The sequence below is a fragment of the Falco peregrinus genome, chromosome W (assembly GCF_023634155.1).
Source record: "Falco peregrinus isolate bFalPer1 chromosome W, bFalPer1.pri, whole genome shotgun sequence".
In the NCBI taxonomy this organism is placed as follows: Eukaryota; Metazoa; Chordata; class Aves; order Falconiformes; family Falconidae; genus Falco; species Falco peregrinus.
In genome coordinates this window covers 12,730,322-12,744,123 of record NC_073743.1, presented here as the reverse complement: position 1 = coordinate 12,744,123, position 13,802 = coordinate 12,730,322, and the positions used below count along the sequence as shown (strand labels likewise).

General features: G+C 39.8%; 1 protein-coding gene across 1 annotated transcript in view; it reads left to right on the top strand.

Moving 5' to 3' along the window:
* LOC129783124 (zinc finger SWIM domain-containing protein 6-like) overlaps positions 1 to 10,863 on the top strand; it is a 114,625-nt gene extending 103,762 nt beyond the window's left edge. Inside the window, 4 exon segments of the mRNA XM_055792872.1 lie at positions 1,553 to 1,710; positions 2,217 to 2,380; positions 6,139 to 6,220; positions 8,330 to 10,863. Coding sequence (XP_055648847.1) covers positions 1,553 to 1,710; positions 2,217 to 2,380; positions 6,139 to 6,220; positions 8,330 to 9,192 — 1,267 coding nt within the window. The 3' untranslated portion in view covers positions 9,193 to 10,863.
* Positions 10,864 to 13,802: the final 2,939 nt, after the last annotated feature.

The window sequence follows — 13,802 nt, the reverse complement described above, 5'->3', positions numbered from 1 at the left end:
TTTAGAAGTGGAGCATATTTCTTTCTTCACTTGAACATTTATCAAAGTTAATTTCCTAAGACTACAGATAGTTGCTCTCCAGACATAAGTGTTTAGTGTTAGTCTACACACAAGTCTACACAGGTCATTGACACATGATGGCAACTCTGGAGTATTTTACCTCTCTGTATGCAAAATCATCTGTTGCTGTTTCATTTTTTTTTAATCCTCTTTCAGTGTGTGGAACACTCAGTGTGAAATTAATGGAAGATGAGACTATAAAGCCTTTCATGCATACACCTCAGGTCTGCAAGGACAGGGTGTGCTATCCTTGATGGTCACTTCTGCCTACAGTTCTCTGCTTGCAGCACTGAAACATATGGAGTAGAGCCTTGGAGAATGTGGATCAGTGGTGACCTAGTTGACTGCTCACTTGGAATCTGAACTTGGATGGCTTAGTTTGGCTGATCCCTTGTTAAGCCTGAATTTCAACCCAGGCTCTGGGAGTCAGACTTTAATAGTGATGCTTAATCACAAAGTAGCTTTGCTAAAACCTATAATTGATGTTTGAAAAGGAAAAAAAGTGAAGAATGCTATATCTGCTTGTGCTTGTTATGATGTTCCCTAATCTTGCCAGAATTGCACAAAAGCCACCAATTCACAACAGCATTTCTTTTCACAGCAAAGGAACATAAAAGCTGGCAATGAAATTCAAAGTGACAAAAGATTTTCCCAAAACAGCCTCTTTCATGCTCTTTGTCTATTTACTGTTATTCATAACCTAATAATCCTTTTTGCATTATGTAGTCGGAATTTTTCCTGTTTGTTGAAACTATTTAATAATGCATCTTTTTTTCTTCTCCCTCTCTCTGTGCTTGGAAAAAATCAGCTGAAGAGTTTATATGTATTTTCTTTTTATGTATATAAAGCTATATAAAGAGGTGTTTCAGTGGTACTAGGGAAGAGATTTGACTCTTGATACAAATCAAAAGCAAAGTCTTTTTTTTCATATTAGCATGCACATTATCAAATGTTGGTAGGCTAGAGTTTAAGGACTTTAAAAAGTAGTTCATATTTGAACAGTAAAATGTCCTTTTTGGTATGTCTGAATTTATTGCAAGGTCAAAATCCAAATTACTTGTTGAATATCCCTCTCCCTTACTTTGAGCATTTTCAAGTAAAGAAAGTATATTCCAAATATTGGAAAATATTTACATGTTCTCACTATGATGGAGAGCTACTCCACTTTCCTTACTGAGGGCTGTGGTTCAAAGACTGAAACAAGGCAGGGGAAAAAAGCTTCAGCTCTATGGATGATGCAGAAAGTCTCTGCTGCCATGGCTAATGGATGGCTTAAATGTCCTGTGAATTCCTGCAGATGCCCACTGATGTAGACAAGTTTGGAAAATGGACTTTTAAGTTTCCCCAAGAAGAGAAGTGATTTTCCAAGATCTTTATACCCAAAACTGCACATTTCATAAACAAGGTCAAGTGTTCTTGCAGCTTTAGTTTTGCTTATGAGTAACCTAATATAATAATTATTTAATGAAAGAGGATTTCTTCCTTATTTCAGGTTGCTAGTATTGGAATCTACAGCTCCTTCAGGAGACATGCCCCGCCCACACCATATTGCATCAGTTGTTCCAAACCGGTATCCCCGCTGGTTCACCCTAAGTCACATTGAATCCCAGCAGTGTGAGCTGGCATCGACCATGCTAACAGCAGCCAAAGGTACATCACTGTCAGTTACGTACTCAACTACATGTATGCTTTTAATATTGGATGGAATAAATAGATTATAAAACTTGTGTTTAGGAATCCAAATTGCAGTCTGACAGAAGCTTGAAATAGGAACAACAAACTGAACTGACTTAAAGTGGTTAAGCTAACTAGATGGTAGCCAGATGGGCTTGGTTTGAGGCTGATGAGGCAGCTTTTTGTTCTTCTGACACATGATATAGGCTTTGAAACCCAGGAGTGGACAAATCACTTCTAAAATTCACAAATCAGGATGACTTTTGGCCATGTACTACACTAACACCATCAGGCACTAGACGAGTTTGAGCTGTCTTGTATCTTTAATTCATGTGATTTAATTATGGAAGTTTTATAAAAAAACAAAATGTGTATAACTGAAACATCATACTATTGCATAGCAATGGCACACTCAATTATAATGCATCTCTGGATGTTTTGGGAGCTTGTTCTGTTTTGGTGATTCTGTTTGCATCTTGCAGGTGATGTTCGGAGACTGGAAACAGTGTTAGAATCCATCCAGAAAAATATCCACTCCTCATCACACATCTTCAAACTTGCCCAAGATGCATTTAAAATAGCAACACTCATGGACAGCTTGCCAGACATCACTCTTCTGAAAGTTTCTCTGGAGTTGGGCCTTCAGGTATTTCCCTTGTTCATTATTACTACAGTAGAAGACAGGAATTTGACCCTGTGTTGGTGGGTACAGCTCTTTAAGTCACTGAGGACCATACCCTCTTTGGGGCTCTGTCTAGAATTTTTAGATTCTCTTTTCTGATGTAAAGCACAGTTGACTGGTAAACACAGAGCAAGGATCTGTGTAGCCCCTTTGTGCCATTCAAGTGGAAGAGAGAGCTGGGAGCAGCTGGCTGCAGGGCACTCCTCTGTTCAGGGGTGAGAGAGGACCAATGCAATGGGTTCAGGAGTATATGTAGGGATGGCTAGAGAGCAAAATTATTCTGCTTGCCAGAAATGCACTTTTGCAGATCTTTTGCATGGCCTTGAGGGGTTTCTTATCATTCCTCCCATCCTTCCCTTCCTTTGCTTCAAATGAGATTTGGTAGGTGCTTGTTGAATTACTAGAGAAAGCCAAGGTTAACCATAATGACCTGTTTCTAAGGCAGACTGTGCTAACAGCAGCCCTTGCTTCCTTCATCAAATCCTGCACTCCACAAGCTGTGGGATGTTCATTTGCATCAGACTCAGCTTGACATGTGCAAGAACCTCAGATCAGTTTTCAGGCTCTTAGGAGAGACTTTACAAGCTAAAAGGAGACAGCTAAGTTTTAGGGGTTTTTTTCCTGTAAAAGCCTTACAGTGTCAGCACTGTCTTCAGTGGCCTACAGATGCTTTCCCCTCTCCTGCCCACCAACCTAATGGCAATTACATTGTCTATATTTGCAATCTAGTAATTGACTGCTTATGATGTGCCCTATAAAACTCTGTTTCTCCCCTCACCTGGCAAACTGAACAGCAATGTCCTTGCAGGTATACTGTTCTGTTTCTCAGCTATAACAATGACAAGTTGGACTGGTTAGGCTGAGGAGATGATACCAACAATTTCACAACTCTGTCACTGGGATTTCTGTTGATAGAAAAGCCTTTAATATTGTTCTAGATTTGGGAGTAACATATGGACTCCTGTGTTCTTTCTCCCTATTTCCAATGGCAGCATGTGTTATGTGACTCAGCAGAGGGAAGACATTTAAACTAGCTGTGGCCAAATGGGCATGGAGCATCTCAGGTGTGTTCTGTCCTTCAGAACCTTACTGGCACAGAGACTGTAAGATCTACAGGTACAGGAAGGGCTTCTATTCTATGCTACATCAATGCAAGTATTACCACACACGTGCAGACAGGTACTGCTGGCAGAACTGCTGAGCAAGTTAGTGCAAGTAATCACTTGATACTTATTTGGCAAGTTGTGTCCTTTCTCTGAAAGCCTGTAAATAAACCTTCTTCCAATGTTCATGACAAAGAGGTTTCACATTGGTGCGGGAACTAATGGTTGGTTGGCCATTTCTTGCATCTCTTATGGGTAGTAAGATCTTCTGTTCTTCTAGAATAAGAAATTCTTATTTAAAAAAAATTCATCAAGACAAAGTCAAGGTTATTCTCTGTGGAAGAGAGCTTGGCTTTCAGATAAGCTATGTAATTCCCAGGGGCGCTTTTTTTCATTTTCAGACTTACTAACCTGTTGAGAAGCTCTCTTCAATTGATAGCACAGATCTTGGATAGAACTTAGACATATCTGGAACTCCCTTTTAGGAAGAGGTGGCTCAAGAATGTATTGAGCAGAAGTGAAATAGTTCTTTGGCTACATGGGCTACAGTATAAATTAATTTCAGCTCCTCTTTGGTCAAGATATCAGTATATGCTTTATTTGAAATCCTTGGGAATTTTTTATCATCAGTAAAGGGCTCCTCTCTTAGTGCTCTCAGCTTGTCACTTCAATCAAATGAAAGGAACCTAATTCCAGAATAGTTCAAGTCAAGAAACATTTCCAGGTCAAGAAACTAGATATAGCATTGGGGTTTTGCTTTCAAGTTAGGACTGTCTACACTGGAGCTGCTATTATGTCCACTACGCATGCTGAAGGCTCTTGTGACCAATGATCCTTTTATAGACCATCACAGCGAGGGAAGTCATCAGAGAAGTAGTCATTCATGCCTCTTTTTTTTTTTTTTTTTTTTTTTTTAACCTCCTTCCCTCCCTCACCAGTAGCAGAATTCAGTCCATAACCCTGTATTTTCTCTTGGATTCACTCTACTTGGGGAAAGATGAAAATTAATCTTGGATATTGGAAGAGTGTTAGCCTTCAATTTGTGTGTGCATTTTGATACAGGAAGTCACCTAGACTCTTTCTCTTTGATGGAGAGAATATGACAGATATTTGTACTCCAAAGCATTTTGACTTGGGGATGCCTGTTTGTCTTCCAAAAAGACTTCAAGCAAAGGCTGGTTCCATAATTTGTTAGCTATATTTTCATACTTTAAAATGTGTTGGGTTGCTCCTCACATATCAAATTAGTTTCTCTCAAAATGCTGTTCTCCAATCTAGCACTTAAATTACTGTTTAGTCGAAATGATACCATGACGTCTGAGGCCAACCAAGCTGGCCTTATGCTGTAACTTTGAGTGATGTACAACCAGTCACCAAGCTTCCAAGGTGTGAAATGTTTGGAGGCTAGCATGGAATCACTGATGGTTGTTTATAACCAGACTTCTTAAAAATCATCTGTGCATTTGTGCTTCTCGGCAGTCTTTCCATCTTCTTAATTATCCTATCTACAGCTTAGGACTTAAAGGAGGTGGCAAGAATAACAAATATAACAGAGGGCTACGTGCCATTTTGAAGTCACCTTAGGATGGGGGGGGGGGGGGGGAAATATGGGTTGAGAACCCTCTTACAAATGCTGCTGACTCCAAGCTGTTTTGTGAGTGCATTTTATGAGTTAACATGTAAAGATCATCGCTGAAAGCTCTGATTGACCTATTATGCTCTTTGCTTAATTGCTACAAGTAGTAATACCATAGTATGATCAGTGATATTGTAAGGGGAAAACTACTTGCTTTCTTCATCTAGATGTCTGATGTCTGTAGGGTCTGTCCAGTTAGATGAAACAATCTTTCCATGCAATTTCCATGCAGTGTTTGTTTTACTGCATAAACATATTTGCCCACATTTTGAGAAACAACATAGGCAATAACTGCAACTGATGTAAAATATGGGCACTGCAATCAGAGCTTATAGTCCTTTTTCTGTGATTCTGATGGTTTTACAATGGAACTTCTTTGCAGAGTCTCCTTGTTCAAAGACAGAAATCATCACTATGACTTAATAAAAATATCTGGATATATCTGGAAGTATGTGTGTATATTTGTCTTTGCAGCATAAGCAGTCTGTCAAATCACAGTACACACTAACTCCTGTCTGTATTGTTGAAGTCAATGAAAAAAAATGCAGATGGGAGAAAAATTAGATGGGTTAGTTTGCCCAACAAGAGTTGACATGTTTCTACTTTAAAGACTAACATACATAGAGGGAGGAGACACAATACAGTTTCATTTGAATAATTGGTAATTGGTTGTGCTGGGGGGGGGGGGGGGGCTTTTTTGTGGGGTTTTTTTTTGGGGGGGGGGTTCTTCTCCCCAAATAAAACAATTTCTCCTCTAGCCTTGAAGGACCTGCAGCTAGAATTACTCTCTGTATGCTCTTCTAAGATAGCTGAGCAGTATTTGTCAAGCCTTTTGACATATCAGCTAAAAAGAGAGTGGAAAGGGCAAGAGGCTGCCATTTTGAACCTCAATGTATTTGAGTAACTTAAATCCCTAATTGCTGGTATATTGTCTTGGTTTTGCAATAGGATTAATTTGTATTTTGTTTGTGTTGTTTTAATAGGTGATGCGGATGACGCTGTCAACACTGAATTGGCGACGGCGGGAAATGGTGAGGTGGTTGGTAACATGTGCAACAGAAATAGGTATGTTCTGAGATGCTTCTCAAGGGATCTTGCCTTTTTGTCAGCTAATCTTAGAGGGCTTGATCTTGTTTGTCAACACCCAGGCTCTGCAAATGTCTCCCACTTTCTGTTCATCTATAAAATTCCTTTGGTTACAAGACATTAATTATGGCAATGATGAGTGGATTTTTTGAGCATGTGATAGAATAGGCACAGGCCAAGTGAGACAGTAGTTGAGTAATGCAGTGTGACTTCTTTCCCCTGCAAGGTAGGGACATGCATAACCTCATGGGAAATACCCCAGACTAAGTCCCTGGATAAATCCGAACTTAGAGTGTAATGCATCTTTGTTATGTGGCTATGACACCATGCAGGCCTCTCATCTGCACTGGAAAGCAAACCAAACAGTAATGCACCCATCTTTAACCATGTAAGGTGAAAATAAGGTGGGAGCAGAACTAGCCTCATACTTAGAGGATAGTAGTGGGAGAATAAATAGCGCACTCAGCAGGACATTATGTTCATTTCTGAGCTTTGCCATAAATTTCTTGTGTCTTGATGAGGTGTCCTTTAGCTTTTGTATTCCAGTTTACCATCTGCAAGATGAGTATACAGAATCTGAAAGTGAAGATGAGGGTATTAAAAACTGTGTAGCTGTAAAAAAAACCAAAAGATCAGCAGCTGTGGTAGTGAGGACAATATAAGTACTATAAGGAAGCAACTTTAATTGTCACTAAAGTATTTTTGGAAAGTATGCTTCTCTACTGTATTTACTGTATTATTCTGTTACTGTATTATTTTTCATATATCTGAGTTGGATTGTATCACATAGATGCTTCTTGAGTTTCAGAACTTCACAGGATTGCTGCTGCTTATTCTCTGGATTAGTTTATTCTTTGCTTTATGCTTAACTGGTAAATTAATGTTGTCAGTAGCATGGGAAAGTACAACTTGCCTTTGTATGTCCTCAGGCAGAAAATGGTTTGTGTCTGCAAATTTTCATGCAATGCTCTTGTTTTATTGCTTTTATATCTTTGCTAAGGTAATTATTACTAAGGCTGTCTTGCAAATATTAGTGCCCAAGTATTATTTTGTGTAGTTACATATTGGCAAATAAAATGCTGGGTTTAATACTGCTTTAAATTAGTTTACATATTCTAATAGAATCGGCCCATAAAGAAACTTTAATGTCACACAAAGTACTCTTGAGACTTAATCAAGTTGATAAAACAAGAAATCTGTTTATTTAAATGAAGATCTGATATTTTCTGGTGATGCTGAATTTTTGCACAAGTGAAGGGGTGCACAGGAGATGGCAGAGCCCTACAGAGAACAGGACCTCTGGGTGTGGTTTAGGTGGGCTCACAGATGTGTGTAAGCTGCCTCTAGCAATAATAAGACACTCTAGTTGGCTATAAGATCCAATTTATGGAACTCATTAGTCACTGTTTCTCCTTTCCCCCCCTCCCCAGGAATAAAGTGATACTAAGGAAAACAGATATTTTAGATAATATCCAGTAGTGCATACTGCTCAGAGTATTTCCCTAATAAGGATCTTGATGTTCAGTTGCATATGTATTTGATACAAGATGTATCTGAAAAGCCTATTTGGAGGGGGTTAGGATTTTTTTTTTTTTTTTTTAAGGTGTGCTTAGTATTAAATGCCATGGTGTTCTATTAAATGAGACATTTACCATGCTTTCATATTCTTTTATGCATGCGCTGTACCTTGAAATGCACATTGAGAAAAGACATTAAAATTGCCTTTTCAGTGTTCAGTGTGAGGGCTGCTTTTAAGTGATGGGATGAGACCAAATGAGCCAGAACTTGTTATCCAAATTGTCTTAGATAACAAGTAAAACAGCTCAGTTGTCACACTAGGAGATTAAAGCTTATCTTGCAGGCTTTTCTGTTATTATCTGCATTTTGGTGATTGCTACAGAGTTTGCACAGTAGCCTTTGTTTTAATGTCCTTTTTCAGCTGTGTTATCTGATTTAGCCCTTCTTGCTGAAGCACGTCTCCCTGGATGTACTGGCAAAGTCTTAGACTTGGAAAATGTAATCTTTTGCTGAACATCTGTATCTGCTAGGTGTTATCAGTTGTGGCTAATCCTTTCTTTCTCTCTCCAGGTGTTTATGCACTGGATAGTATCATGCAAAACTGGTTTACACTTTTCACTCCAACAGAAGCCACTAGTATTGTTGCTACAACAGTGATGTCCAACAGTACCATTGTCCGTCTGCATCTGGACTGCCATCAGCAGGAGAAGCTGGCCAGCAGTGCTAGGACGCTTGCTCTACAGTGCGCCATGAAGGATCCTCAAAACTGTGCCCTCTCTGCACTGACCTTATGTGAAAAGGATCACATAGCTTTTGAGACTGCTTACCAAATTGTTCTAGATGCTGCTACAACCGGCATGAACTACTCACAGCTTTTTACTATAGCACGATACATGGAACACCGTGGGTACCCCATGCGGGCCTACAAGCTGGCCACTTTGGCCATGACACATCTCAACCTGAGTTACAATCAGGACACGCACCCTGCCATTAATGATGTTCTGTGGGCATGTGCACTCAGCCACTCCCTTGGGAAAAATGAGCTAGCAGCTATAATACCTCTGGTGGTCAAGAGTGTCAAATGTGCAACAGTACTGTCAGATATTTTGCGTAGGTGTACTTTGACCACTCCTGGCATAGTGGGACTTCATGGAAAGAGGAACTCTAGTAAGCTCATGTCACTGGAGAAAGCCCCTTTAAGACAACTCTTGGATGCCACAATTGGAGCCTACATTAATACAACTCATTCACGTCTCACTCACATCAGCCCACGACACTATAGTGAGTTTATAGAGTTCCTCAGCAAGGCCCGAGAGACCTTCTTAATGGCTCATGATGGACACATCCAGTTTACACAGTTTATTGACAACCTAAAACAAATCTACAAAGGCAAAAAGAAACTGATGATGTTGGTTCGTGAGCGATTTGGTTGATGAAAATGGGGGGGGGGGGGGGGGGAAGGTGGTTTGTTTTTACTTGAGCCTGCCTTTGTATCCTTTTGAACTTAAAGAAACAGCCACACCGGTATTATATGTGTATAGTTATATTGAGTTTGCAAACTAAACTGTCATGTTGTGAAAGTTTGTGTATTTACATTTTTTTTTCCTTTTTTCTGTTTTGAGTGTGAGAGAGGTTAAAAAAAGGTTTGGTTTACACTGAGTATATGTTGTCAAGTGGCAAAAGCCCACATTGCTCTCCTGTCCTTTCTGTATATGTTCACAGCCTCAAAAACAAACACATATTGCAATGGCTTTAAAAACCAAACAAAAACACCTCCATCCTGTGATAAGTACCTCAAATGGATTCAGCTTTACTACTTTGTAATTCATCCTTACATTTCAGCATATTTAAACAAACCAACAAATGAAATACTAATAGTTAAAAGGCTGACCATGTGGCTTTGCAGTGCTGTTCATCCAGAAGCATGGCACACAATGCTTGTGCATGTGGAAACTTAGCGACTGTCAACATACATTCTCAGGGATTTCTCAGAAAAAAATTTAAAAAGAATGAGAGCATTTATCATACTGTATATATATTATAGTATATGTCTGAATATTGAAAAAATATAACTTTAATTTATATTTTAAAAAAATCTATGTAATGTAAAATACTTGAAGCTGCAGTAGCTTGGTTTTAAACAAAAAAGAAAACCTATTTGAAGGACTGTAGTGCTCCTTACTTCAGGGTTGGCTCAGGTAGTGAACTATATGCTGGGCATCTATGCAGAGCCACCTTTTGGATTGCATGGTTGGACTGATACCTATTGGGGGAAATTTTATATATATTTATACAACCCATGTACACATATGTGTACACATGCTTGTAACAGGCACTATAATAAAGAGAGACAACAAAAAATATACAGCCAGAGCAACAAGCCTATAGCATTAAGAATACAGTATGCTAGAATTGAGGTTTGTGCCTCCTAGCCTAGGAAACTTAAAGAAATATCCTTTTTCACACAAAATGCAAAATTATTAACATGATACATTACACATTTTCAGTAAGCTAATAATAAGCTAACCTTTGTGCACAAATATATTTATTATATATATTCTGCATAAGTATTTTGACTTTGTGCAGGACAAAGTTGTGTAGATATGACTGTTCTACTTCTCAGTTTGTTTTTTTTAAATATTTTCTGTAGATTTACTCAAAGGCAGCCTTCTATCTTTCCTTGTCTTAATGCTTTAAGGTAACCAAACTGGAGATCTAACTACCAAACCATTCATTATATTATTAAATACCAACTTCGGTTACAGTATAGTGTTTTTACTTTAGCTGATTGTTCTGTGTGCTTTTTAAAGCAGTTTTTATGTTTTGGTGCAAAAGTTGTCCAGTGTCTCTTGTTCCCTTCATTAGAGAACATGCTAGAAGTATGTTTGTAGGAGTTTTTGTTCAGAAAAACTATTTTATGCTCTCCATTTTATTTATTATAATAAGTAAAAAGGTTGTATTTCATCACCCATGTAAACATGCTCATGAAGTTGAAAGTAATTGAGATTTGATATGCTGATACCAATTTAACTAAATCACTGTTTTATAAACTTGTTAATGATCAACAACTTTGTTTTGATTAAAATTAGTTTTTTGAAAGTTGATTCTGCCTCCTTTATGGTGTCTGTTACTGGAGCTGAATTGTGTATTGATAGTTCATAGGTCTTACATGCCCAGCAACTACGGCATATTATGGTGATAAGCAATATGACCACCAAGACCCAGAAAGAAATGTTTTGTTCCTCAAAAATATGCTGAGGAATTGTCACAGCACTATCCAAACTAGCCAGCTGCAACAAGGCTTTTACCATCCCATACCAGGTTAACTTCAATAAGTAGTTCCCGCACCTTGCCCTGGCACAGCCACCAATGCCCCACAAGGTTTCAAAAGTTCATCTACAGTCAGTGCTGTTTCTTCAGCCTCTCCAGGCAAATCCACCTTGCTTCTTGCCTCTGCTGCATCCAGAGTCTTTCTCTTCCAGGCTCTTCTTCCAGCCAGCCTCTCCTCATCCAGGCCCCCTTCTCCCAGGGCCTCCCCTTGTCCCTCCTACATTCAGGGTACTCTCCCTTCTCCCAGGTCTCTCTTCATCCAGTGCTCCTCTCCTATACCCCTTAGAGCTATTTAACTACTTAACAGGAACCAGCCACAGCTGCACCTTATCCACATCAGCCAACCCACCACCCCTGAATCCAGCCCACAGCTGTATATTATCAATATTAACCTGCATTAATTACTCTATAATTCTCCTACAATTCCCCTCCTTTTTTTCCTTTTCCTTCTTAGCATTTCATGCCTTATGTTTTTAACAATCATCACAACCTTTTCACAAAAGGTTTTAATACAGTCCAGACAACTTGTCCCTGAACTCGCACACATATCCCTTCTTCACTTTTATCTTGGGCTTTTCAGCTTCTGGGGGCTGATCACCTTTCTTCTCATCTGCTTTCTTGATATCTGGGATTTTGTTTCCTTCAGAGGGGGGTTCTGATGAGCTTATAGTACCTCACCTCATCCTTTCACCTCTTGGGTCATGCTAGACAGTAACCCAAGTGAGCTTGCAGCAGCAGCTCTAGAATACAGCACTAACATTATTCCATGTCCTGAAAAACTTCTTAACATCCTTGTAGAAGAAATGGGCGACCACAAGTGGAGACACCTTTAATGAGCACATAAACACCGGCAAGAATACCACCAGGCCAAGCAACAGCGGGAGCCACCTGTGGCACTGCACCTGGCATAGCCATCACCACTGTCTAGCCAGACCCCCTCTGGACCTGCCACTACAGGCCACTGCCATGTCTGGTCATGTACTCCGCTACTACTGCCCATTACCTTCAGTCTCTTTGCCCCACAGTGGTCAGGCTTCCTTCTCTGATCCCAACAGCTTACCTTTACCGGTGTCTGACCCAGATCCCAAATTCTCCCCACCTATCTCACCGTGATCCAGGTCACAGGCTACCCCCACCTGTCTCTGCTACATTGGGTGCCACCATCACTGTTCAAAACTTCAAACATCCCCCAGCACAGCCATTACTGCTGTCACCACTCATTACACTCAGTTTCATAACCTGAAGGTCCTGAGTTCAAGCCTTACACAGGGTACTAATTGTTGCAGCACTCACAAAACTAACCAACTGCAACAAGGCTTTTACCATCCCGTACCAGGTTAACTTCAATAAGTAGTTCCCACACCTTGCCCCGGCACAGCCACCAATCCCCCACAAGGTTTCAAAAGTTCATCTACAGTCAGTGCTGTTTCTTCAGCCTCTTCAGGCCAGTCCACCCTGCTTCTTGCCTCTGCTGCATCCAGAGTTTTTCTTCTCCAGGCTCCTCTTCCAGCCAGCCTCTCCTCATCCAGGCCCCCTTCTTCTCCCCGGGTGCCTCTCCTTGTTTCTCCTACATTCAGGGCACTTTCTCTTCTCCCTTTACTTCTTTTAGGTCTCTCTTCATCCAGTTCACCTCTTCCATACCCCTTAGACCAGGGGTCCTCAAACTTTTAAAGAGGGGGCCAGCATGCAGATGAAGTGGCAGGCAGTCATCTGCAGCTGCTTGGTGTCCCTGACAGGGGGTGGGGGTGTTTGTAAATACCAGAGGCTGGATTGAGGACCTTAAGGGACTATATCCAGCCCACAGGCCATAGTTTGAGGATCCCTGCCTTAGACCTATTTAACTACTTAGTAGGAACCAGCCACAGCTGCACATTATCCACATCAGCCAACCCACCACCCATGAAGCAATCCCACAGCTGTATATTATCAATGTTAATTAAACTGCCTTCATTCCTCTATAATTCTTCTACAAGGAATGATAGTGTTCATAACTGCAGCAGCTCCTTTGATGGTAGAAGAAGATCTACTGTGTCAGAGGGACTAAATGCTGCCTGTGATTGAAGATGTGTGGTCTATACAAAGAAAAGTAAGTCTTAGCATACTGACCTAGTAGGATGGTAGGTTGAGAAATGAAGTTTAATAATTGAAATAGAGTAAAATATAATACTACTAGTAAATGTAATGAAAAGGGAGATTAAAAAAATGGGAAATAAATAAAACTCAAAGAAAGAGAAAAAAAAACAACCAAGTGATGCACAATACAATTGCTCACCACAATAATGTTATCAACATTATTCTCATACTAAACCCAAAACACAGCACCGTACCAGCTACTGAAAAAAAAATTAGCTCCGTCCCAGCTAAAACTAGGACACCAGTAAAAGTATAGCATTATATGTTCTGAGAAAAAGAACCTGCCTTAAAAAGAAAATGTTATTAGCTGCTGTATTTGCAAACATCTACAAGGTCACAGGATCAAAGATGTCTTTTAACATGTATTGGCTACAAAGTACAAGTTATTTCTAAGACCAATCTGGACATTTCTATTGCTTCTAGTTGCAGAGAGCAATTATGACTAGAAAGTACCACAATCATGAACTGCTTCTTTTTTATAATATTGCACTTTCTTACCTGCAGAATGTGAAAAGCTGCATCAGATTGGTTTCTTTCCTTAATTATCTAATGGAAATATTTAATGTTTTCATGCTTTCTT